General features: G+C 41.1%; 1 protein-coding gene across 1 annotated transcript in view; it reads right to left on the bottom strand.

The window, feature by feature from the left end:
- Positions 1 to 3,369: 3,369 nt before the first annotated feature.
- LOC149234076 (uncharacterized) overlaps positions 3,370 to 24,490 on the bottom strand; it is a 138,583-nt gene continuing 117,462 nt past the window's right edge. The window contains exon 3 of the mRNA XM_089461102.1: positions 3,370 to 3,649. Within this exon, the coding sequence (XP_089317228.1) occupies positions 3,571 to 3,649 (79 nt within the window). The 3' untranslated portion in view covers positions 3,370 to 3,570. The remainder of the gene's footprint in view (positions 3,650 to 24,490) is intronic.

The raw sequence follows: 24,490 nt of genomic DNA, 5'->3' as shown, positions 1-24,490 counted from the left end.
GGGCAAGTTGTGGTGTACATGCCTATGACATAGATCTTCGTCTAATATTAACGGGTTCACACTTTTGTGGAGCACATGATATTAAGGTGTGCCATTCACATATACTTCAACTCAAATATTGAAGCTGGGAGAGGGCAATTACATTTTTTAACATTGCTTACAATTACACTTTTAAAAGCAATGGGCCACAAGTGTCATTGAATAACTCATGGATAAGACCTGGGTGATTTCAACGATATAAATACACTCACTCATGGCATCTTAGATAAAGAACCGCAATTTTGCGTATTTTGGATTAAAGTATAAAATAATAAAAAGGGATCAAAATCACAATTCTCTAGTGCCACACGATATAGGTACGATGGCCCATTTTGCAAATTCACGTCTAATTATTAACGATGGATTGTCTGAAACTTTTCATATGTATTTTATGTATACTTTAGAAAAGGTCAGCCTCTCAAAAGCCATAATTATCAATCTATGACCCTGTCACTCCAAAGATGGAACTTCCAAAATAAACATACTATATTTTAGAAGTTATGACAAAAGATGATACCAGATATGACAGTAGCTTTAGAGTGGCACTACAAGAGATGCTTGACAGAACAAAATGCATTTTGATGGGACCAACCATGATCACTTACGGCATACAATTAATGTGTGATTGCGTGGATGATTTTTATGGTTGATTAGTTTTATGGCGTGGTACTGGTGAGTTAATGTTGTGAAGACAACTGTCCTGTCCACAGGTTTTGCTTCTCCCGCCTCTTCACTATGCCAAAGAAACCCTAATCTTTGTCATTCTGTCGTTGTTCCGGTGCTCTGCTGCTCCATCGAGGTGAGGTCTTTGCTACTGGGTTCTGGCTGCTACTCCACGAGGGTTTCGGTTATCCTGTTTTGGGGATGGTTCTGAAGTTTCGGGTCTGGGACCCCTGGTCTCTGTCTTTGGTTTCTGTCTGTTCGGCCCTGGTTATGATTGTGGTTCCTGTAGTTGTGGGTCTTAGTTGTACGCTGGTCTCTTCTTTTTTGCGGCTGTATGGCTCGGTTGTGGCTGTGATGCTCCTCTGTTTATCAGTCCTGTGTATTGATTCGAAGCTCGGCTTCGTGGGCATGAAACCCTCGGCTTCTGCAAGGTACTCCACCCGTCTATGGGTCCTGTGTTGGCCGCCTACCTTGTGGCTCTGCGGGCGCTACTTCGGCTATACTCTTGGGTTGCCTCAGCTCTGTAAATTTGTTTGTCGTTGTGTGGTTTCGATTATACTTTTGTCTTCAAGGCTTTCGCCTCGTTGTTTGACTGTAAGCTTGACGTTTTGTTGCAGGTCATGGTCGTGGGGTGGCTCGACTCTCAGCTCTCATCCGGCATTCAAACAGAGGTAAGCTCTCCTTCCATGCTTTATGGTTCTGCTTAGTTTGCTATTGTTACTTCTCACTCCTTGTGAGCAGTGGACGCTCTGGCGACTATGACCTTGGTCCACGGCTTCCTTCCTTCGTTTGCAAGGGCTCGTCGGTCACTGGTCTCTTGCCCTGACACCTACGCTCTTGTATCGGGTAGGGTCGTGCCTCATCATTTCTATGTTTGTCTGTTTCTAAGTGTTTGTTGTTTGTAGTCTTTACTTGGTCTGTTGTCGAGGGTTGTAACTTCGGCCTCACTGTTTCATGGTTTTGTGTATTTATGCCTTTGCGCTGGTAATTTATGAAATTGTAATTATGTCAGCTATGTTATGGATGACCTCTGTTTCATTGTTCAGTCCTGTAGCTTGTCTGTGACTTTATATTTGTATCTTAGACTGTAAATTTTTTGATATCTATATATACACAGAGATTTTGAAAAGAAAATAGTAAATGTGAATGATACAAGTTTGTTGGTACCTGTAGATGCTTGTTTCTTTCTTTGTTGGTAATTGTACTTGACTCTTCTGCAAACCCTCTCTGTTGATTTATGGAACTCGACCATGTTTTCTTCTTGCCTCTGTGATAATTTCTCGCTCTCTATCACTGTTATGAAATGGGTAGATGAACTTAATTAATTAAGTTTGGAGGAAAAGAAAAAAGAAATAACTTTAGGCTGCAATATATGGACTCAGATTTTCTTGCTTCTCAAAATGATTGCGTGCTTCTTTTTATTCAATACTATGATGGATGATTACAATGGCTTTTTCCTTCTTTCTTAAAGATCATTGTACAATTATTTAAACTGTCAGTGGTTACATTTTAGTTATTCATTGATAATTGTTCATCTTTGTCTGTATTATAAAGTTAATTTGAAACAATAAATTAAAAATAAATAAAAAGAACAGTAAATAAAAATAAACAGTGGGTTGGGACAGTGTTAAACTTAGTGTAAAGTCCTAAACGCTGTTAACTAGAAATTTAAACGGAACTTAAAAAAACTAACTGAAACTCCTTCCGGTCTGCAAAGACAAATACTCCAGCCATGACCTCCCTTAGCTGGATGCTCTGCGTCACATTTAAAGTTTTAACAAGCGACAGAATGCATCGCAAAGAATGCATAACAAAGATCAAGGAATTACTAGTAACTCTTGATGACATTAGGGTCAGCCATGAGGATTGAGTGATTGAGATCCCAGAGAAAAGAAGCGTTTTCAATTTTTCAACAAATTATCAAGTGTATTGAACGCTTGCCAAGTGATATCGAGAGATTACTTTTAAGTATATCAATATTGAGAAGTATTATTTTGTATGTACTTTGTTATATGCCATGAAACCTGATTTCCGCTGTCTAGTCACCTTCAATGATTACAATCAGTCAATGCATGCGTAAAGTTTTATAAATACATAAATTCCTTCAATGTTTACAATCAGTCAATGCATGCGTAAAGTTTTATAAATGCATAAATTTTCAAAAATAAGGTATCTGAAAGGAAAAATAATAGCCATCAATGTTCCAAACCATAAAAATAGTAAAACTCCAGGCAACAATATATATGATTTGGATAATTTTAAGAAAATCATGTACGATCACTAAGATGATCTATTATGTCTCTTAACATCTCCAACGTGCTACTTTTTGTTTCTCACTTGAAAGTTGACAGTATTCAATCCAATTCCTTCAGACTTACAAACGAACAAAGATCCAAGGCACTGGATTCTAATAGCAGATGGCATAGTTTCAACGGTGAACCCCTAATAGGCTTGGGGCTCAATTATAACTAAATTGTAACTTCCATATACTCTCCTCAAGGTATTGAATACCGTAATATACAGGAGAATCAACTCAAAATAAAGATATATAAAATTCAGCTTGGTAAAATTATTTACTTGGGTGTGCATGGACATAAAAGCATATTCCTAAAATTTGTTTGCCACAACCCTAGTGTTTAGGAAATCACATTCACCAAATAACAAGAGTTAAATATAATCCATATTAATATTCAAATGGTGGGATAAAATGCTGAGTGAAATTTGAATTGTAATTCCATTGATTTCTTTACAAATAAAATACGTTAACAGGTCTCAAATCTTACAATTTATTTGTCTTTTCGTTGACAGTTTCTCTTGTACCCAAAATTGTATGTGAATTTCTTTAAAAATAAAATACATCAATAGGTCTCAATTCTCACAATTTACTTCTGCCTTCTGTTCTGCGACATAATTTTTCTTGTACTCCTCTAATACCTGATCGTTTGTGCTGCCAGAGAAAAGCAATAGACCATCAAATGAAGTACCACACTTAGATAGAAACATTTATATAGCATTAGGCATATAATTCAAAAGCAAACACTCTGGATTAACAACCTCTATAAACTCAATCTCTGTGTCTCCACCGCTTTTGCTGAAAGTCATGTATTATATTCATAACTGGAAATGCTTCCATCTTCAGAAAAACAAAAAAAAGGAAGAAGCCTTCGTTTAGTTCTTGTTTTCAATTTCATTGTCATATGATAACCACTTCAACTCCAGATTATGCTGGCTAAGACACAGATTTTATCTAAGGACTGCTAATTATGTTTTATCTGTCATATTTATATCCCGTAGTCTAAGGAGGCGATGTTTTTGCCTGGAAAAAAATGAAAATTCCGGCACAACTTTGACAAACTCTGGCAGAAATTTTTGGAAAACCGGTTTACAGTTGTCAAGCTTCAGGATTTTGGATGCCTCAAGGGTTTTTGATGATGCTAAATCCATTTCCACCATCAAAAAAACGATTCAAACACTCACACGATCAGATTTTTTGAATGAAAAGAGCTGGATTCTGGCAAGAAATGGCTGTCCATCTGAAAAGAAAATAGAGGAAAGTTACATGTGACAAGAACCCACACATGATAAGAAAGCAATAAAGTCCTGTGAAGAAGAGGAATAACAATGAATTATATGGGGTGGCACAAGATAATTTTTCCAAATTCCCGATGCCCATTGACCTGATTAACCATACCAAATTTTAGCTTGCACTTAGATCTTACGGATTTCAGAAAACCCTTGCACCTTTTTTTCCCTCGATCTGTGTGTGTTGATTTATTAAGTTGAATAGCATCTACTGGGCATCTACGTACTTGGTTCCAAGAAGTAAAATCATCATTAAATGCCTGAGAGAACAAAATATGTTGTATCTCTTAAAATTCAGGCAAGGTAACTATATATATGTCATATGCGTTCGTAGTTACTTCAAGATATTTACAAAGTCAAGAGTCAAACAGAAGTTGCTAGACTGGGCTCGGCAGCTGGAAGCTAACTTGGTGAGGCTGGAGCGAAATATGCCTGCTCCCCCACTCAATACTGTTAATATGTATACGCCAAATAAATGGTGCCTAAACACAGTAAGAATGGGCTCAAAATACCTACAAGAGGCCACCATACATCTAGAATCATCATTCTTCAAAAATTCTAGGACTAAATGTAACCAAATCTATGAAGTCCGTGAGTGTCGAAAACATAATTAAGGGGCAATAACACTGGAAAAGCCGAAATCTCATACTCACTGGGAGCGGACCAAAACCAGGAAAAAATCAGGAAAATAATTGGTCCTATAAATATACATAAAATATTCAAATGTATATATATATATATATCTATCTCTCTCTCTCTCTATATATATATATATATGCAAACTATTGATTTTGGGAAGCATTGGATGTGATCTAGCTCCGAAATTTTGTGGAGGGGCTAAAACACATGAGATCTCCATAGCCTAGAGATCGTTTAGAAAAATTCTACCCGGATGAGGAGTTATTAAAATAATTAATATTTTTAATGGTTTTTAAGTCTAAACTTAAGAAAATAAAAATATTAATGTGTATTAATAAAAAAATGGGTGAGAAGGTTGTAAGTGCCGAGAATCAAGCATGTTTTAATCTTAGCGGTTGATTAGAGATTAGATCACAGTGGTTGATTCGTCAACAGGTAAAGTATAAGAGGAGGTTGAGGGTCAGTTGGAGACACCAAGAGATCAAAGAGTTCGATTTTTCTGGGGCATGATTTGCTGAGAAAATCGAGCTAGTGGTCTAAGTTGCAGAGAGAGGGCAGTTCGGCAGAGGGAATTCAGTCCAAGGCTGAGAATACATAGCAGAGAGGCATAGCAGCAGCATGAGAGACAGTGCAGCTCCAGAGAGGGTGACGCAAAAGCTAGAGGGGCTGACGCAGTCCCTTAGAGGCATCGTTGGGGTTTGTTGTGGGGAAGAGAGAGCAGCAGTTCAACATACAGACTTTTGAGCAAGGGAGGCTCACTGGCAGGGTGACACAACTCCTAAAGGAGGTGACCCAGTTCCAGCGCAGAGCTTGGAGCAGCGATCGCAACGCAACACTGGGAACAACGTTGTCATCTATGGGGTTTGATCATCCAGTTGTTGGAATTGTCAAAATATCTGTCTCTGGATAAAGGTACTTCTGCCAGGTTTATTCTCTGTTGGGTGAGCCGGATTTGGCACCCTAGTTGTATTTAGAGATCTACTTAATAATACAAACCCTATATATGTTGCACTGGTTTTCCCGAATTGGGTTTTTCTGGGGACGATTGTCCGAAAATAACGGTGTCCCGTGTGTGATTGTCTCAGTTTATTTCAGTTCATGATTTGTATGTATGTGTACGCTGCAATAGTTTTTTCATCGTTGTTTAAGTAATTAAATAACTTGTTAAATGTAAAGAACAAGTAGGAGATGATAAACTAGTGATTGCAGTAGAATTTTTTATGTGTAGATTCAGAAATTTTCACGAGCAATGCAGATCATGGGAGACTAAGGACACCAGCCAAGAAATCCGGAGTATTTGCAGCAAAAAAACAATTGTCCCGAGTGACAACACTGTTCCAAAGCCAAAGACACAGAAGGAGTGATGTAGTGCAGAAAAGGTGACGCAGGGGCTCACACAGTGCCTGCGTTAGGTGAGGGTGACACAGTAGTTGGGAGGAGCCCATGCAGTAGCTGTGTCAACTATCTAGGCCAGCACAGAAGCAAAAGCAGGGGCAGATCATGCTCACACAGTGCCAGTGATCTTTTTGAGCCAAGAAGTATTGACGCAATGGCCAAGAGGAGCTGATCCAGCTCAAGTAGTGATTGCACAGAGCCAAAGGGGGCTCAAATTCTTCAGTTGTTGGGGCTAAGGGAGCAGAACAGATTTCGATTTGAGGAGTTGCTGGGACGATGTTTCTGTTGGTACAAAATAATGTCTGTGGAGACAGAGCCAAGGTAGAGGGAATCACTGCCTTGATAGATTTCTAGCCAAGAAATCTAGATCTAGGTTGCAGCAGCTAAGAATGATTGGAGAGGAGCGATTCGATAGTTGGCCATAGGATTTCCAAGAGGGAAATCAACACTCAAAGGGAGTCTGGAGAGGAACTTATTCCTTAGAGGGTTTCTTGCGCCCAAGGAATCCAAATCCAACTGCTAGATTGACGGCAGGAGAGGGAGAAGAGAACCAGTCCTATTTTTGAGCAAAGATGGCAATGAATGGGTTGAGGGATCAGGACAAATTGGACAGAGCATCCAATTTTGTCATTTGGAAGGCCAGCATCCTAGCAATCCTAGATAAAAATCGCATCAAGGATTATGCCTTGAAAGTGGTTGTTGTTCCGGTTGACGCTAATGTGGCAAAGAAGTACGAGGAGGCCCAGGCGAACACAAAGTGCATGATCCTAGACGGGGTCAAAGATCATGTAGTACCACACATTGTTGAGAAGGAAACATCGAGGGAGATGTGGGAGACCCTACCACCTTGTACCAGGGCTCTTCCGTGCAATGGAATATGTTATTAGAAAATCAGTTGAGATAGTACCAGATGCAGAAAGGAGAGGAGATAGATCCCTTTCTTCTCAGTTTGCAAGGGATTCGCGACCAGTTGACTTCTGTAGGGTCTACACTAGATCCTGAGTTCATGGTCAGGACCAATGTTACTTGGGAGCGGGAGCGGAAGTGGGGAGCGGGAGCGGAAGCGGGAGCGGGAGCGACCATTTTCAGAAGCTCTCGGTTTGGGAGCGAATCCCGGAGCGATTTTTTAAAAATATATATATTTTTTAATTTTTGATACATATATGTCAACAAAAACATGTAGAATGATGAATTAGATATAAAAACATAAAAAAGCATAGATTGAACCATATAACAACAATCATCTAGAAGTTATAATCTTCATCAACCACGTCCGCAAGTTAGTAACATAGTAACATACAACATATTGAGTCTCATGATTCATCAATCTTAAAGTTTCAAGCTTTCAAAATTCAATATATAACATTTATCATCATTGATCACCAAAGTTGTACTTGTAAGCTAAGTGTAACCATTACAACAAATAATATCTAACATGAAATGAAATGTTATAAAATGAAATGAAATGAAACAACTTTCAACTTTCATGAAGCATCATATTCATAATTCATTACTAATGAGTTATAATTGCCAACTTCAAACTTAAATTGTCATATATTGTTTAAAAAAATATCATAATAAATATGAAAGAGTCAATAGTTATAAAAGCTACTAGGAACTAGAAAAGAGAAGTAAATCTATTATCTATTTCTTATGCTTGGGCCTCTTGCCACCACGAGAAATGTCTAATTTTTTAGTCTTGTTGCAAAATCAGGATCTTTGTCATTAATATCACCCTCCAAGCATTAATATCCAGAGGTATCTTTGTCATTACCTTTGTATCTGTATAGGGCTCTTTGTCATTAATATCACCCTCTAAGCATTAACATAAGATAGAAAAAGCATAGCATGTCAAGTCAAGATTTTGTTTGAGTGATGCGTACATTTTTAGAAGGGTCATGATAGAGGAGTTCGACAACCAATGTCACTAACATCAAGGTACATAGAGGGATTGGTACTCTTGATTAAATATGAGTTCCATACCCTAATACATGACAAAATTCAATGGAAACATTGCAATCCCCCAATCCTGAAATCCTGAAAAACTGATAAGTCTGCTGGATTTTGAAAGAAATCTAAAATTCTACTTTCTCCATATGAAATCCAATGAGGACGAAACCACTCTCAAACATCCTGAGTCATTTCATGGTAATGTTAAAAATTTAAGTAAAAGGATGAAAATGAAAATTAAAGAAAATGTCACTTTTACTTTAAGAATTTAACATTACCATGAATAGCATATCAATACTAGGGCCTAGACTTGATCATTAAGTTGCCCCACTCAAAAACTATTTGTTTCTTTCAAAAAAAATTGCATTTCGAACATAACTACAAAAAAAAAAAATGCAAAAAAGGCAAAACGCTCCCGAAAACACTCCCGAAAAGGCAGGGAGCGAAAATTTTTTTAGGGAGCGCGCTCCCGAAATTGCTCCCTTTTCGGGAGCGATTTTGGGAGCGCGCTCCCGACCCGCTCCCGAGTCGCTCCCGCCCGGAGCGCGGATCGGGAGCGGGAGCGAGGGGGGGGGGGCGCTCCCCCGCAACACTGGTCAGGACTGCCCTAAATGCAATCACCAAGGACTAGGAGACATTTGTCCAAAGTATTTTGGGCAGAGCGACTCTCCCCAGTTGGGAGGAGATGTGGGTAGCTCTTCTACAAGAAGAGCTCAAGAGGTTGACCAAGGTAGGGAGTAGCGGCAAGGGAACCTGGGTTAAGAAGGAGGCGGAGGAGGATGCAGCTCTCGCATCATCGAGACAACAAAGGCAGCAAAAGAGAAAGAAGGACATAACCAAGGTCAGATGCTTCAACTGTGGGGAATTGGGACATTATGCCACTCAACGCCCCCGGAAGAAGGGCAAGGGAGGGCTTTTGACTCAAAGGCTGCTCCAGCGAAAGCTAACAAGGAAGGCGAGAATGACAATTGTGCCATGAGTGCTCATGTGCCTCTGCAGAAGAGGTGGGGCGACATGGAGTTGTAGTCAAGAGGACTACATGACAGGGCATGATCCTTGAGGTGCCCAAAGACTTGGATCACATACGGCTATGGGATCCCTTAACGACAGCAGCAAAATGACGGGTGTCGATTGGAGCGACAATGGCAAAGCTAGAGTGCCAAAGTCTGAGGCAGCGCAGTGGATGTTGTAGCAGTGGAAGAGGCATAAAGCAGTTTGCAACAGCACAGTAGCAGCAGAGGGTCAGCACAGAGTAGTAGCAGAGGTAGCTTCAGCATCACGAGGCATCCATACTGACCAGCATGTCAGTGTTTGGGTGAGTTTCCAGTTGCTTACTTCTTAGCAACTGAGCTGCAATGCAACAGTTAGCAGTGGTAGTGTTATGGGCAGCATGATGGAGCATTTTGAGAGGGAGTTGTAGTACAGATGCAACAATGGCAGTGGTAGAGTCATGGGCAACAGTACAGGAAGCAATGGTGCAGTGGATGAAGGGCAGCAGGCCAAGCATCAGCAGCACAAAGGATCGATGCAATGGATCAATGTAATGCTTCTATGGGGAAGTATTGCTAGAGCACATTCCTCGCTAAGAGAGTGTTGATTTTGGGTAGCATCGAATGTGCTCTAGCTCCGAAATTTCATGGGGGGCTAGAACACATGAGATCTCCTAAATCCAGAAATCATTTGGAGAAATTCCACCCGGATGAGGAGTTATTAAAATAATTAATATTTTTAATGGGTTCCTAAGTCTAAACATTGGAAAATAAAAATATTAATGCGTATTAATAAAAATATGGGTGAGAAGGTTCTAAGTGACGAGGATCAAGCCTGTTTTAATCTTAGTCATTGATTAGATATTAGATCACGGTCATTGATTCATCAACAGGAAAAGTATAAGAGGAGGCTTGAGGGTCAGTTGGAGACACACCAAGAGATCAAAGAGTTCAATTTTTCTGGGGGCGTGATTTGCTAAGAAAATCGAGCTAGTGGTCTGAGTTGCAGAGAGAGGGGCAGTTCGGTAGAGGGACTTCAGTCCAAGGCCGAGAATACATTGCAGAGAGGCAGAGCAGCAGCAGGAGAGACAACGCAACTCCAAAGAGGGTGACACAGAAGCTAGAGGGGCTGACACAGTCCCTTAGAAGCAGCATTGGGGTTTTTTGTGGGGCAAAGAGAGCAGCAGTTCAGCATATTGACTTCTGAGCAAGGGAGGCTCCTCGACGAGATGAGGCAGCTCCTAGAGGAGGTGACGCAGTCCCAGCACAGAGCTCGGAGCAGCCATCGCTGCCTAGCACTGGGAACAACATTTTCATCTATGGGGTTTGATCATCCAGTTGCTGGAATTGTCAAAATACCTGTCTTCGGATAGAGGTATTTCTGCCAGGTTTATTCTCTATTGGGTGAGCCAAATTTGGCACCCTAGTTGTATTCAGAGATCTGCTTAATAATACAAACCCTCTATATGCTACACCGGTTTTCCCGAATTGGGTTTTTCCAGGGAAATTGTCCAAATATAACGGTGTCCCTTGTGTGATTGTCTCAGTTTATTTAAGTTCATGATCTGTATGTATGTGTAGGCTGCAATAGTGTTTTCATTGTTGTTTAAGTAATTAAATAACTTGTTAAATGTAAAGAACAAGTAGGAGATGATAAAATAGTGATTGCAGTAGAATTTATGATGATTCAGAAATTTTCACATGGTATCAGAGCATTGCATATCATAGGAGACTGAGGACACTAGCGAAGAAATCTAGAGAATTTGCAGCAGAAAAGCAGCTATCCCGAGTGACAATGTTGTTCTAAAGCTAGAGACGCAGAAGGAGTGATGCAGTGCAGAAAAGGTGAGGTAGAGGCTCACGCAGTGCCTGCGTCCACACTTTGAGCTAGGTGCGGGTGACACAGTGGCTGGGAGGAGTCCATGCAGTAGCTGCGTCAACTATCTAGGCCATTACAGAAGCAGAAGGGGGGGCAGATCAGGCTCACACAATGCCATGTCATCTTTTTGAGCTAGGAAGGATTGACACAGTGACCAGGAGATGCCGATCTAGCTCATGCAGTGATTTCAGAGTCAAGGGGGCTCAAATTCTTCAGTTGTCGGGGCTAAGGGAGGAGAGAAAATTTCGATTTGAGGAGCTTTTGGGATGCTAATTCTATTGGTGTAGAACAGTGTCTGTGGAGACAGAGCCAAGGTAGAGGGAATCACTGTCTTGACAAATTTCTAGCCAAGAAATCTAGATCTGCGTTGCAACAGCTAAGGATGGTTGGAGAGGAGCAATTCGACAGTTGGCCAGAGGATTTCTGAGAGGGAAATCAGGACTCAGAGGGAGTTTAGAGAGGAACATGTTCCTTAGAGGGTTTCTTGCGCCCAAAGAATCTGGATCCAAGTCTTGCTAGATTGACGGCAGGAAAGGGAGAAGAGAGCCAGTCCTATTTTTTAGCAGAGATGGCAATGAATGGGTTGAGGGATCAGGCAGATTGGACAGAGCATCCAATTTTTTCATCTGGTAGGCCAGGATCCTGGTAATCCTAGATAAACATCACATTAAGGACTATGCCTTGACAGTGGTTGTTGTTCTGGTTGACGCTGATGCGGCAACGAAGTACGAGGAGGCCCAGGCGAAGGCAAAGTGCATGATCCTAGACGGGGTCAAGGATCATGTAGTACCACACATTGCTGAGAAGGAAATAGCAAAGGAGATGTGGGAGACCCTGACCACGTTGTACCAAAGCTCTTTCGTGCAACAAAATATGCTATTAGAAAATCAACGGAGACAGTACCAGATGCAGAAAGGAGAGGAGATAGATCCCTTCCTTCTCAGGTTGCAAGGGATTCGTGACCATTTGACTTCCATAGGGTCTACACCATATCCTGAGTTCATGGTTAGCACTGCCCTGAATGCAGTCACCAAGCACTGAGAGACATTTATTCAAATTTTGGGCAGAGCGACTCTCCCCAGTTGGAAGGAGATGTGGGTAGCTCTTCGACCAGAAGAGCTCAAGAGGTTGACAAAGGCATGGAGTAGTGGCAAGGGAACCCGGATCAAGATGGAGGAGGAGGAGGATGCAACTCTCGCATCATCGGGACAACAAGGGCAGTAGAAGAGAAAGAAAGACATAACCAAGGTCAGATGCTTCAACTGTGGGGAACTGGGACATTATGCCACTTAGTGCCCCCGGAAGAAGGGCAAGGGGGAGGCTTCTGACTGAAAGGTTGCTCTAGCGAAAGCTGACAAGGAAGGCGAGGATGACGATTGTGCCATGAGTGCTCATGCGCCTCTAGAGAAGAGGTGGGACGACATGGAGTGGTAGTCGAGAGGACTACATGACAGGGTAGGATCTTGAGGTGCCCAAACTCTTGGATCACATACGACTACGGGAGCCCTTAACGACAATAGAAAAATGACAGGTGTCGGTTGGAGAGAGGTGTGATGGAGCGACAATGGCAGAGCTAGAGTGCCAAAGTCTGAGGCAGCACAATGGATGTTGTAGCAATGGAAGACGCACAGAGTAGTTTGTAGCAGCGCAGTAGTAGCAAAGGGTCAGCACAGATTAGCAGCAGAGGTAGCTTCAACATCACGAGGCATCCATACTGACTAGCATGTCAATGTTTGGGTGAGTTTTTAGTTGCTTACTTCTCAGCAACTGAGTTGCAATACAATAGTTAGCAGTGGCAATGCTATGGGCAGCATGATGCAACGTTTTGAGAGGGAGTTGTAGTACAGATGCATCAATGGAAGTGGCAGAGTCATGGGCAGCAATACATGAAGCAGCGGTGCAGTCGATGAAGGGCAGCATGCCAAGCATCAGCAACACAAAGGAATGATGCAGTGGATCAGTGTAATGCTTCTATGGGGAAGTATTGCTAGAGTACATTCCTCGCTAAGAGGGAGTGATGATTTTGGGTAGCATCGGATGTGCTATAGCTTTGAAATTTTGTGGAGGGGCTAGAACACATGAGATCTCCAGAACCCAGAAATTGTTTGGAGAAATTCCACCCGGATGAGGAGTTATTAAAATAGTTAATATTTTTAATGGGTTCGTAAGTCTAAACTTAGGAAGATAAAAATTCTAATGCGTATTAATAAAAATATGGGTGAGAAGGTTCTAAGTGACGAGGATCAAGCCTGTTTTAATCTTAGTCGTTGATTAGAGATTAGATCACCGTCGTTGATTCATCAATAGGAAAAGTATAAGAGCAGGCTTGAGGGTCAGTTGGAGACACCAAGAATCAAAGAGATCGATTTTTCCAATGCATGGTTTGCTAAGAAAATCGAGCTAGTGGTCTGAGTTGCAGAGTGAGAGCGACAGTTCGGTAGAGGGACTTCAGTCCAAGGCCGAGAATACATAGCAGAGAGGCAGAGCAGCAATAGGAGAGACAGTGCAGCTCCAAAGAGGGTGATACAAAAGCTAGAGGGGTTGACGCAGTCCCTTAGAGGCAGCGTTAGGGTTTTTCTGTGGGGCAGAGAAAGTAGCAGTTCAGCATATTGACTTTTGAGCAAGGGAGGCTCACTTGGAGGGTGACGCAGCTCCTAGAGGAGGTGACGCAGTTCTAGCGCAGAGCTTGGAGTAGCCATCGCTGCCCAGCACTAGGAACAACATTGTCATCTGTGGGGTTTGATCATCCAGTTGTTGGAATTGTCAAAATATATGTCTCAGGATAGAGGTACTTCTGCCGAGTTTATTCTCTGCTGGGTGAACTGGTTTTGGCACCCTAGTTGCACTTAGAAGTATGCTTAATAAAACAAACCCTCTATATGTTGCACTGGTTTTCCCGAATTGGGTTTTTCCGGAAGCGTTTATCCAAAAATAACAGTGTCCCTTATGTGATTGTCTCAGTTTATTTCAGTTCATGGTCTATATGTATGTGTAGGTTGCAATAGTGTTTTCATCGTTGTTTAAGAAATTAAATAACTTGTTAAATTTAAAGAACAAGTAGGAGATGATAAACCAGTGATTGCAGTAGAATTTCTGATGTGTAGATTCAGAAATTTTCACACAAACCATTAGCCACCAAATATGCAAAGTTTGCTCATAAACATAGCAGGGAGTTGAAGGGTTAGCTTGATTGTTTGTCACTAATGTTGTCAGGCATTTGATTAGTTCTGTGTCAGTAGGTGCCCACTTCAAATCCCTTTGGGTGAGGTGCACTAGTCTACCCTGATAAGTTTACTAAAGATGCCATCTACAAAAGTGGGCAAGCATCTCTTGGGTTCCCACCAAGGTTTTCCTTGGAAAAAGATATAACATTTAAGGATGAATATAACAAAATGGAACCCACTGTAATAAATATCTGAACAAAAACACATAACATGGACACGCTAAATGGTCTATAGAGTCCTAAATATTATGTTACAATAAATCTCACATATTATCAAAATCATTCCTTAGATCAAGATCCTGATCAACACCCTTTGCCTCGCAGCTCGCCTCAATCTTCTAATGGCATCACTAATGCTTGGAGCCTCTAGTGTTTGTAAGTGGCTTCAAGTCCATCCAACCCAAATCACCACAACAAAAATTTTTGGCTGACAATTGACAATCCATTCTAGAGAAAGAACAATATCCTCCAACACAATGGGATCTATATCAACTATTTTGTTCAACAATTAGTTGGACCTCAAACGAAGGTTGTGTTGTATGAAGACTAAATCATTCAATCATAGTTGTTCCAAACAATTTCTTGTTAGTTTTTGTAGTATCGGATGTGTTTTAGTCACGAAACTTGGTGGAGAGTCTACTATACAAGAGATCTCCATAACCCAGAAATCGTTTCTGGAAATTCCACCTAGAAATGGCTTAATTATATTATTAACCTATTTTTTAATGTTTCCTAAGTCTAAACTTAGGAAAACTAGTTAATTAATCAAAATTAATTAAGTCAAGGTGAGAATTCTCTAGAAACTCACACGGATCGACTCTAGTATGACCTAGCCCTTGACTAAGTTTTAATATAGGTCGTTGGAGCTCCAACAAAGGATTATACGAAGAAGTCGATGGGCACTTGGACAATATACTTGAGACACTTGAGCAGCTCGATTTCCTTGGAAAATCGACTTCCAAAGAGCAGCAGCAGTTGCCGGAGAGCCAGAGATTGAATCAGAGACAGTGAGGGGCAGTGACAGTGATCCAGAGGAAGATTTCCAGATCTGGAGAGGCAGCAACAAATGAAAAAAGTGATCCACGCAGACGCAGCACAAGGACTACGCAGTAGCTGAAGCAGAGTAGTTCAATTTAGTTGGGAAGTCGATTCAGCTTCCAGAGGTCAGGAAAGTCTTCCAAAGGGTCAGAGAGTCACTTCCAGTAGCAGATGCAGGCAAGATGGCTTGCTTGGAGGCTCACATGTGAGAGGCAACACAAGGACTGCGCAGAGGACCTACGTTGGGGTTTGGACGACTAGTTTTTCAAGAGGAGCTAGTGTCAGGATTGCTTGTGGAGTGAGAAAAAATCTTCTCTCTAATTATTTTTGTCAGATACTACTTGTTTGGATTTCTAGTTGGGCATCCATAGATTGTACTTAGATTTCACTGCTGCATAATAATAAAACCTTCAATTGTTGCACAGTTTTTCCCAGGTTAGGTTTTCCTGGAGACATTTGAACAAAAATAATTGTCATATTTCATGTGTGTGGGCTAGCATTTCTCAATTTCCAACGCTATTATTTTCCGTGGTTTTATTTGTGAAGGTTACAGTGTGAATTATTTAGTATTTGTCGTAGCAAATAAATCATTAAATTAATTAAAAATCTAATTTCTAGTTGTTGCAATAGGATTTCAGTATTGACATTTTCATATGGTATCGGAGCATAAGTGATCAACCGAGAAGCTCAGAAGCAAAGGAGAGAATTTTGTTGTTCAAAGGGAGCAGCGTGCTGAAATTCTTAGAGGTTGCACAGTACCCAGATTGGCAGTTCGAATTGTTGGGGCAGGAGTACGATTGTCAGTTGCAGGTTGGCAGAAAAGTTGATTTGCCCAGGATAGTGATTCCAGCAGTCAGAGGGAGCAGCAACAACTCAGATTTTTGCTAAGTAGATTCCTTGGTTGGACGCAGAGGGTTTTGCGGCAGTTTACAGCAATAGAATCAGCGTTGGGTGGCAAAGAAATTGCACACAAAAAGGGAGATTTCTATCAAAGGGTTTCTAGCCAAGAAATCTGATTTTCCCAGTTGCAGGTGACAGTAACAATTAGCAGAACTGTGCATTCCAAGAGGGAGCGTGAGTAGCATAGCAGCAGCCGAGCAGAGGAAGGGGGAGTTTCCAGACCAGATTCAGAGATGGCCACAACAAGGCTTAGAGACCAAGATAAATTAGAGGGAGCCTCCAACTATGTCATCTGGAAGGCTAGGATGTCCTTCTTTCTAGATGAATATGGTCTGAAAGTCTATGTGAACAATGTTGTAGTAGTACCCCAAGATGTAGATCAGTAGAAGGAGTACAGAAAGGAAATGGCGAAGCTAAAGCGAATGATTTTGGATGGAGTTCAAGATCATATGGTCTCGCATATTTCTGGGAAGAATATTGCCAAGGAAATGTGGGTAGCTCTCTCCACACTATATCAGAGTTCTTCCAAGCAGTGGAAGATGTTTCTCCAAGAGAAGTTGAGAACTATCAAGATGCAAAAGGGTGAAGGCATAGATCCCTTCCTCACTCGGATTCGGGAGGTCCGATATCAGCTAGCAGTCGTTGGGGAGGCACCCCAACCGACAGAGCTTGTACGATTGGCACTAAACAGTGTCTCAGAGGACTGGCAAAGTATTTGTCCAAAGCATATTGGGCAGAGACACTTTGCCTGATTGGGACAGGATGTGGGTTGATCTGCAGCAGGAGGAGTTGAAGCGAGCTCTAGTAAAGTGCACCATCAGTGGTAGCAACAACAAGATTGTCAAGAGTGAGAAGGAAGAGGAGAATTTGGCCCTAGCATCTAAGGGTCCCAGCCAAGGACAAGGGGAACAGAAGAAGAAGAAGAAAGACATGTCAAAGGTCAAGTACTTCAGATGTGGTGAGCTCGGTCACTACAGTACTCAGTGTTCTCTTAGAAATAAGGACAAACAGGAGAAGCAGGACTAGGCAATAGCGTCAGCCGAAATAGACAAGTTGTCCTCCAGGCTGGAGGAATACTTTGCTATGATGGCAGCCATACCTCTAGGAGTGAGGTGAGGCGACATGGAGCTATACTCCAAAACTACAGAGATTGGGCAAGATCCTTGAGGTGTCCTCCTCATGGATCATTACGTTGCTACGGGGGCCCACAGTATTCAGTAACAGGATGGATCAATGTCAACGATGCATTTAGATTCCTAGTGAAATTTGCAAACTAGTAGCAGTCATGTTCTTAGGAGCGCAGTGCAGTGTTGACAGTAGAGCAGGTGGCTTAGTGCAGAGTTGGAAGCAACGTAGATTCTTCAATGACAGTGTAGAGACTAGTAGCAGTCAAGACTCAGAAGATAGATGCATCACACTGAACACAATTGACTAAGTATTTTAGATGCTTCTTAGTTGCAGTTGTTGCAGTAGCAATAGCAACAGATGAGAGGGAGTTGCAGTTGTTGCAGTAGCAATAGCAACAGATGAGAGGGAGTTGCAGTGTAGATTCAGAGTTGGTAGCAATATCGCAGTGTCAGCAGCAACACGGATGCAACATCAGAGTTGCACAGTGGTTGGTGGGTAGCGGTGGCCAAACATCAACAGCTTGACAAAGGATGATACAGAGATAGAGTGTTGTAGCAGGGTATGCAGCGCTAGAACACAGTCCTCGCTAAAAGGGAGTGTTAGCTTTTTAGCATAAGATGTGTTCTACTCACGAAACTTAGTGGAGAGGCTCGAATACATGAGATCTCCATAACCCATAAATCGTTTTTGGAAAATCCACCTGGAGATGGCTCAATTAGATTATTAACTTATTTTTTAATGTTTCCTAAGTCTAAACTTAGGAAACTAGTAAATTAATCATAATTAATTAAGTCAAGGTGACAATTCTCTAGAAACTCATATGGATCGACTGTGATATGATCCTAGCCCTTGATTAAGTTTTAATCTTGGCCGTTAGAGCCCCAACATAGTTTGTTAAATTTTAGGTATGTTCTATGCTTAGAGCAATTTATTTCAATTTTCACAGTAAGATCAATATCTTTTCCAGATTAGCAATCACATCAGCATTAAAGTAAACCGCAGATAGAACATATACATAAATCGCAGAAGACAAGCCAAGACAAGAGGACACAATATGTGGTGCTCCCCAGGGACAAACCCCAATGTGGGGAAACCCTTGATCAATTCTTCAATAGTTCAATAAAGAGAGAGAGAGAGAGATAGTACATTTACAACAGAAGTCAACACTTTGACTTATCTAGATAAGAGCATAGATCATCCCTAAGAAGATGATACATGAAATTAGTTGAAGACATGCGGCTTCAAATGATTCTCCAAGGTGACTCCTTCACCTATCGTTGTGTTGCATTTCGTCATCATGTTGCACCTCACCGTGCTGCACCATGCTGCACCCATCATTACTATGTTGCATCTCATCATGCTTCATAATCATGACTGTACCCATCACTGTACTGCATTATGTGCCATTGCTACACCATGTTGCCATACTGACCTATGTGTTGGTTGCATCTTGCTTTCTTGTTGTCCCTAGCATGCTTGTTGTCCTTTGCATGCTAGCTGCCCCTTGCATGCTCACTGTAACATTGCATGCTTGGTGTATTTGCTGCTAAGTACCATACAACTGTCCCAATGTTAGTTAGTTGTCCCTTGCATGCTACTCTCCTTCGAAGACAGATGCTTTGGTTGTTCGGCAGTTCTGGCAATTCCGGCAATTCCGATTTTTGCCTCTGCGTCAACTTTCCCGCCTGTTCTGGCAATTCCAGCTATTCCCGGCAGTTCTGACAGTTTCGGCAATTCCAGCTATTCCCGGAAATTCCGGTAGTTTTGGCTTCTAACCTCTGGATGAGGGCAACATTATCCCTTAGGATCTCTCCTCCTACTAAAACCCAAAGACATGTAGAGAGGAAGAGATCCCAAGTGTGTTGAAATGACTTGAAGGCCACCTCTATTTATACTAAAACGTTGAGCACAAGTGGGGTTTATTTGATTGCTGGCCGACCTTGACGAATTGTCCCACAACACAAATAAATCCATATCTCCATGAATACTTATCGGAATGGGATGATCTTTAGATCAATCCTACACCTCTCGATGAGAGGAATCAAAGAAAAATATCAGCTTCCATTAATAAGATGATCCACATGGATTTTGGCCCTAGTTGCCAATTTTAACACTCCCTCTCAACTAGGGAGAACTCCATCCACTGATCCATATGTCCGACTGTACTATCTCTGCCATCAGTGCCCTGCCCTGCTCTACTCTCCTTAGTTCTGCTTTGCTCTGCTGAACCATGAAGAAGAAGAATTGATTGAGAATGTCTCATACCATTCTCTACAGACCCGAAGTCAGTTTCATTTGAAGAGAGTGTCACATCACTCTTACTGGCCCAAAGTCAGTTTTATTGATCCCAAATCAATATCACAAGAGAGTGTCTCAAACCACTCATACTGATCCCAGATCAGTTTCATTGATCCCAGATCAATGGAGGTCATCCTAGCATAGGGAGTACGGTAGATACATCGATGCGTCCATTGATAGTACTACTATGGTCCCTAACCCTATTTCCCTGCTCATTGATCAGATGAGAGGTACTTCCCATGAGTGATCTTTAGGTAGGCCATCAGAAACTTTTGTTGCGCCATTCTGATAATATTCTCTGTTTCGACTTCACCCTTGGTGAATTTGAAGAAGGATGAGGAATCCATTGATCCTTTTGTCCTTTCCCAACTGTCTTCGGTGATTGCTCTTTCACTCTTGCTTGGGCATTGTCTTCACCTCAGCTCTGATACCATGTTAAATTTTAGGTATGTTCTATGCTTAGAGCAATTTATTTCAATTTTCACAGTAAGCTCAATATCTTTTCCAGATTAGCAATCACATCAGCATTAAAGTAAACTGCAAATAGAACATAAACATAAATCGCAGAAGACAAGCCAGGACAAGAGGACACAAGATGTGGCGCTAGCCAGGGACAAACCCCAATGTGGGGAAACCCTTGATCAATTCTTCAATAGTTCAACAAAGAGAGAGAGAGAGAGATAGTACGTTTACAACAGAAGTCAACACTTTGACTTATCTAGATAAGAGCATAGATCATCTCTAAAAATATGATACATGAGATCAGTTGAAAACATGCGGCTTCAAATGATTCTCCAAGGTGACTCCTTCACCTATCGTCGTGTTGCATTTCGTCATCATGTTGCATCTCACTGTGCTGCACCATGCTGCACCTATCATTACTATGCCGCATCTCATCATGCTTCATTAATCATGACTATACCCATCATTGTATTGCATTATGTGCCATTGCTGCACCATGTTGCCATACTGAACTATGTGCTTGCTGCATCTTGATTTCTTGTTGTCCCTAGCATGCTTCTTGTCCTTTGCATGCTCGTTGTTGCATGCTAACTGTAACATTGCATGCTTGGTGTATTTGTTGCTAAGTACCATACCACTGTCCCAAGGTTAGTTAGTTGTCCCTTGCATGCTGCTCTCCTTCGGAGACAGATGCTCTGGCTGTTCGGCAGTTCCGGCAATTCTGGCTATTCCTGGCAGTTCCCGCTGTTCTCGACAGTTCCGGTTGTTCCCAGCAGTTTCGGCTGTTCCCTTGCATACTGCTCGCCTTTGGAGACAGATGCTCTGGTTGTTCGGCAGTTCCGACTGTTCCCTTGCATGCTGCTCTCCTTTGGAGACAGATGCTCTGGCTGTTCGGCAGTTTCGACTGTTCCCGGTAGTTCCGGCAGTTCCGATAATTCCAGCTATTTCCGGCAGTTCCAACTTCTGCCCTCTGCGTCAGCGTTGCCGCCTGTTCCGACAGTTCCCGACAGTTCTGGCAATTCTGGCTATTCTCGGCAATTCTAGCAATTTCGTCTTTTCCCGGCAATTTCGGCAGTTCTAGCTATTCCCGGCAGTTCCGGTTATTCCCAGCAGTTTCGACAGTTCCAGCTATTCCCGGCAGTTCCGGCTTTTCCCAGCAGTTCCAGCTTCTACCCTCTGAATTAGGGCAGCGTTATCCCTTAGAATCTCTCCTCCTACTAAAACCCAAAGACAAGTAGAGAGGAAGAGATTCCAAGTGTGTTGAAATGACTTGAAGGCCACCTCTATTTATACTAAAACGTTGAGCCAAGTGGGGTTTATTTGGTTGCTGGCCGACCTTGACGAATTGTCCCATAACACAAATAAATCCATATCTCCATGAACACTTATCGGAATCGGATATCTTTAGATCAATCCTACACCTTTCGATGAGATTGATCCAAGAAAAATATCAGCATCCATTAATAAGATGACCCACATGGAGTTTGGCCCTAGTTGCCAATTTTAACAATAGTACTATAAGAAGTCGAAGGGCACTTGGAGAATATACTTGAGACACTTGAGCAACTCGATTTCCTTGGTAGATCGATTCCCAAAGAACACCAACAGTTGCCAGAGATGCAAAGATCAAAGTAGAGATAGTGAGGGGCAGGGGTAGTGATCCGGAGGAAGATTTCTAAATCCGGAGAGGCAGCAGCAAGTCACAGAAGTGATCCACACAAAAGCAGCACAAGGACTGCACATTAGTTGAAGCAAAATAGTTCAATTTAGCTGGGGAGGAAGTCGATTCAGCTTCCAAAGGCTGGGAAAGTCTTCCAGAGGATCAGAGAGTCACTTCCAGCAGTAGAGGCAGGCAAGATGGCTTGCTTGGAGGCTGATCTAAGCCACACGTGTGAGAGGCAACGCAAGGACTACGCAGAGGGCCTACACTGGGGTTTGGACAACTAGTTTTTCAAGAGGAGCCAGTGTTGGGATTGCTTGTGGACTAAGATAATTTCTTCTCTCAAATTATTTTTGTCAGATACTTACTGTTTGGATTGTCAGTTGGGCATCCATAGATTGTACTCATATTTCACTACTGCATAATAATAAAACCCTCAATTGATGCACTGGTTTTCCCAAGTTAGGTTTTCCAGGGACATTTGTCCAAAAATAATTGTCATATTTGATGTGTGTGTGCTAGCATTTCTCAGTTTCCAGCTCTATTATTTTTCACAATTTTATTTGTGAAGGTTGCAATTTCAATTATTTTGTATTTGTCGTAGCAGATAAATTGTTTAATTAATTAACAATTAGAAAATTAATTATCAATTGCTGCAATATGATTTCAGTATTGAAATTTTCACATTTCTCTTATTCATGCGTAAGGGCTAAGAGACAAACCAGGTGTGCTTGCACCTAAAAGTGCTCTGAGTTTGACTCAAATTTTGAATTGCAAACTTTTGCATTTGAGGGCATTGATTGCAAAATTACTTCCATCATAACATTTTTTATGTATTTTGCACTTATTTTTTTCACATTTAGGTGGACTGTGAGTTGACCCAGTGTCGATTGAAACCAACAAGTTTCGGTTTTTTCTAGAACCAGGCCCATTTTTAGTCTAAATGGTTTAAGATTTGAATGGTTTAAATTTTAAAAAATTTAGGTCTCTTGGCTTAACTACAAATAGTATCACCAATTGGTTCTCAATTCTTACATACTTAAATACTATTTCATGGACAATAATAAGAGAATTTCTCATTTCGATCCCATGTGGGTGTTGGAGAATGTAACTAAGTTCGGTCTTCATAATTGTATCAAAAAGAAGAAAAAGAAATTTGCTTTTCAAGCATGGGTTTCATGCTCAAGAGATTATTATTTTATTAATTAAGCATGTTCTTCATGCTTCTAGGATTTTATGAGTCAAAGTCATACTTGGACCTATTGTAAAGAAGAGGAAAAAGAATTTTTCAATTTGTAATTTGGGTTAAAACATCTTCTGGATGCCAAGTCAGCCTACCTGTCAAGTCGACCCTTCCCCAATGGACATGTCTATTCGCACCCCTCTAGACAAGTATAAATAAAGAAAAGTTGGAGCTCATTTGAAACACGCACTTCACATGTTTGGTGCTGAAATATCGTAGAGACATAGAAAAGAAGAGGGTCATGTGGTCGTCTGTCACACACACCTAAGTTAATGAAAAAAACTCTTAACCCCACAAGGTGTGGTTGGTGGAAAAATCAAGAGATGGGGTTGTCACCTATTCCCAACTCTCTCTGTTTAAGCTCTCTCCTAGGGAAGCTAAGGGGGGTGGTCCCTCAATGAAAAGTTAAGTTAAAAAGGTGATGTAAGGTTTCTAGGAAATGTTAGAGTGAAAAAAATTACTTTTAAAATTATGAGCAAATATAATGTGATCAATATGAAATAAAATGAATTTCAATGACCATCAACACACGAGATAATGATAAGCATATATAAAACTAGTGCCTTTAAATATTGCTTTAAGAATAAATAACACTTGCTCAAAATAAAATGAAGTGTTTAAAATTGAAACACAAGCAATCTTGTCAATCAAACAAAAGATGTTAGCAACATATGATACCAATTCAAGATATAAAATATGCTTTCACAAAATACTTTTAAGATACATGATTATTCATAAATTCAAAGCATGCAAGGAAGCAATATGGAAATGTCTTGCAAAGGAAACAAGTTAGGACTCTACTTGCAAAAAATAAATAAATGATACTCGCCTAAATAAAATATTCAATTCAAAATATATTCATCGATGACAAGTACACGGATAATTTGCAAGTAAAATGTATTAGCATGAAATGCACCTAGGCTAAAGTTTGATGCAATTATCTTAGTTACTTTTAATCTAAATGCCTCCTCTAGATGTGACTTTTCTTCTAACTATTTTGAAACAAGTCTCTTATGTGAGTTGTGGAAGGGGTCCAAGAGAAAGACATCAACAACGATATTAATGATACCTTCCTTGGATTACCCAACACACCCGATGTCTCCGGTGTTGCAAACACTGTGGCTCTAACGACTACAAGGTCACCGTGTTAACCACATAAGAGGGTCTATGTCGCTCAAGTTAATGAAAGAAAGGGGTCCCTAAAATGTCTTTCAACCAAGCTTATGCTTGGAGGTAAATTAAGTTAAGATGCAACTATACTAAAATGTCTAATATGATATGCAAGTAAGTTTTCCAAATAAAGATTTGCAATGCTTTCAATATAATGGAAATAGTGTTCAAAGTAAATTGCAAAATGTGAACTCAATTGGAAAAGGAAATTAGTTTGTACATGAATTAAGTA

This window comes from Pinus tabuliformis, chromosome 8 (genome assembly GCF_031772625.1).
Source record: "Pinus tabuliformis cultivar Carrire ecotype Pingquan chromosome 8, CPIR1, whole genome shotgun sequence".
NCBI lineage: Eukaryota > Viridiplantae > Streptophyta > Pinopsida > Pinales > Pinaceae > Pinus > Pinus tabuliformis.
This window is presented reverse-complemented; position numbering and strand designations above follow the sequence as displayed.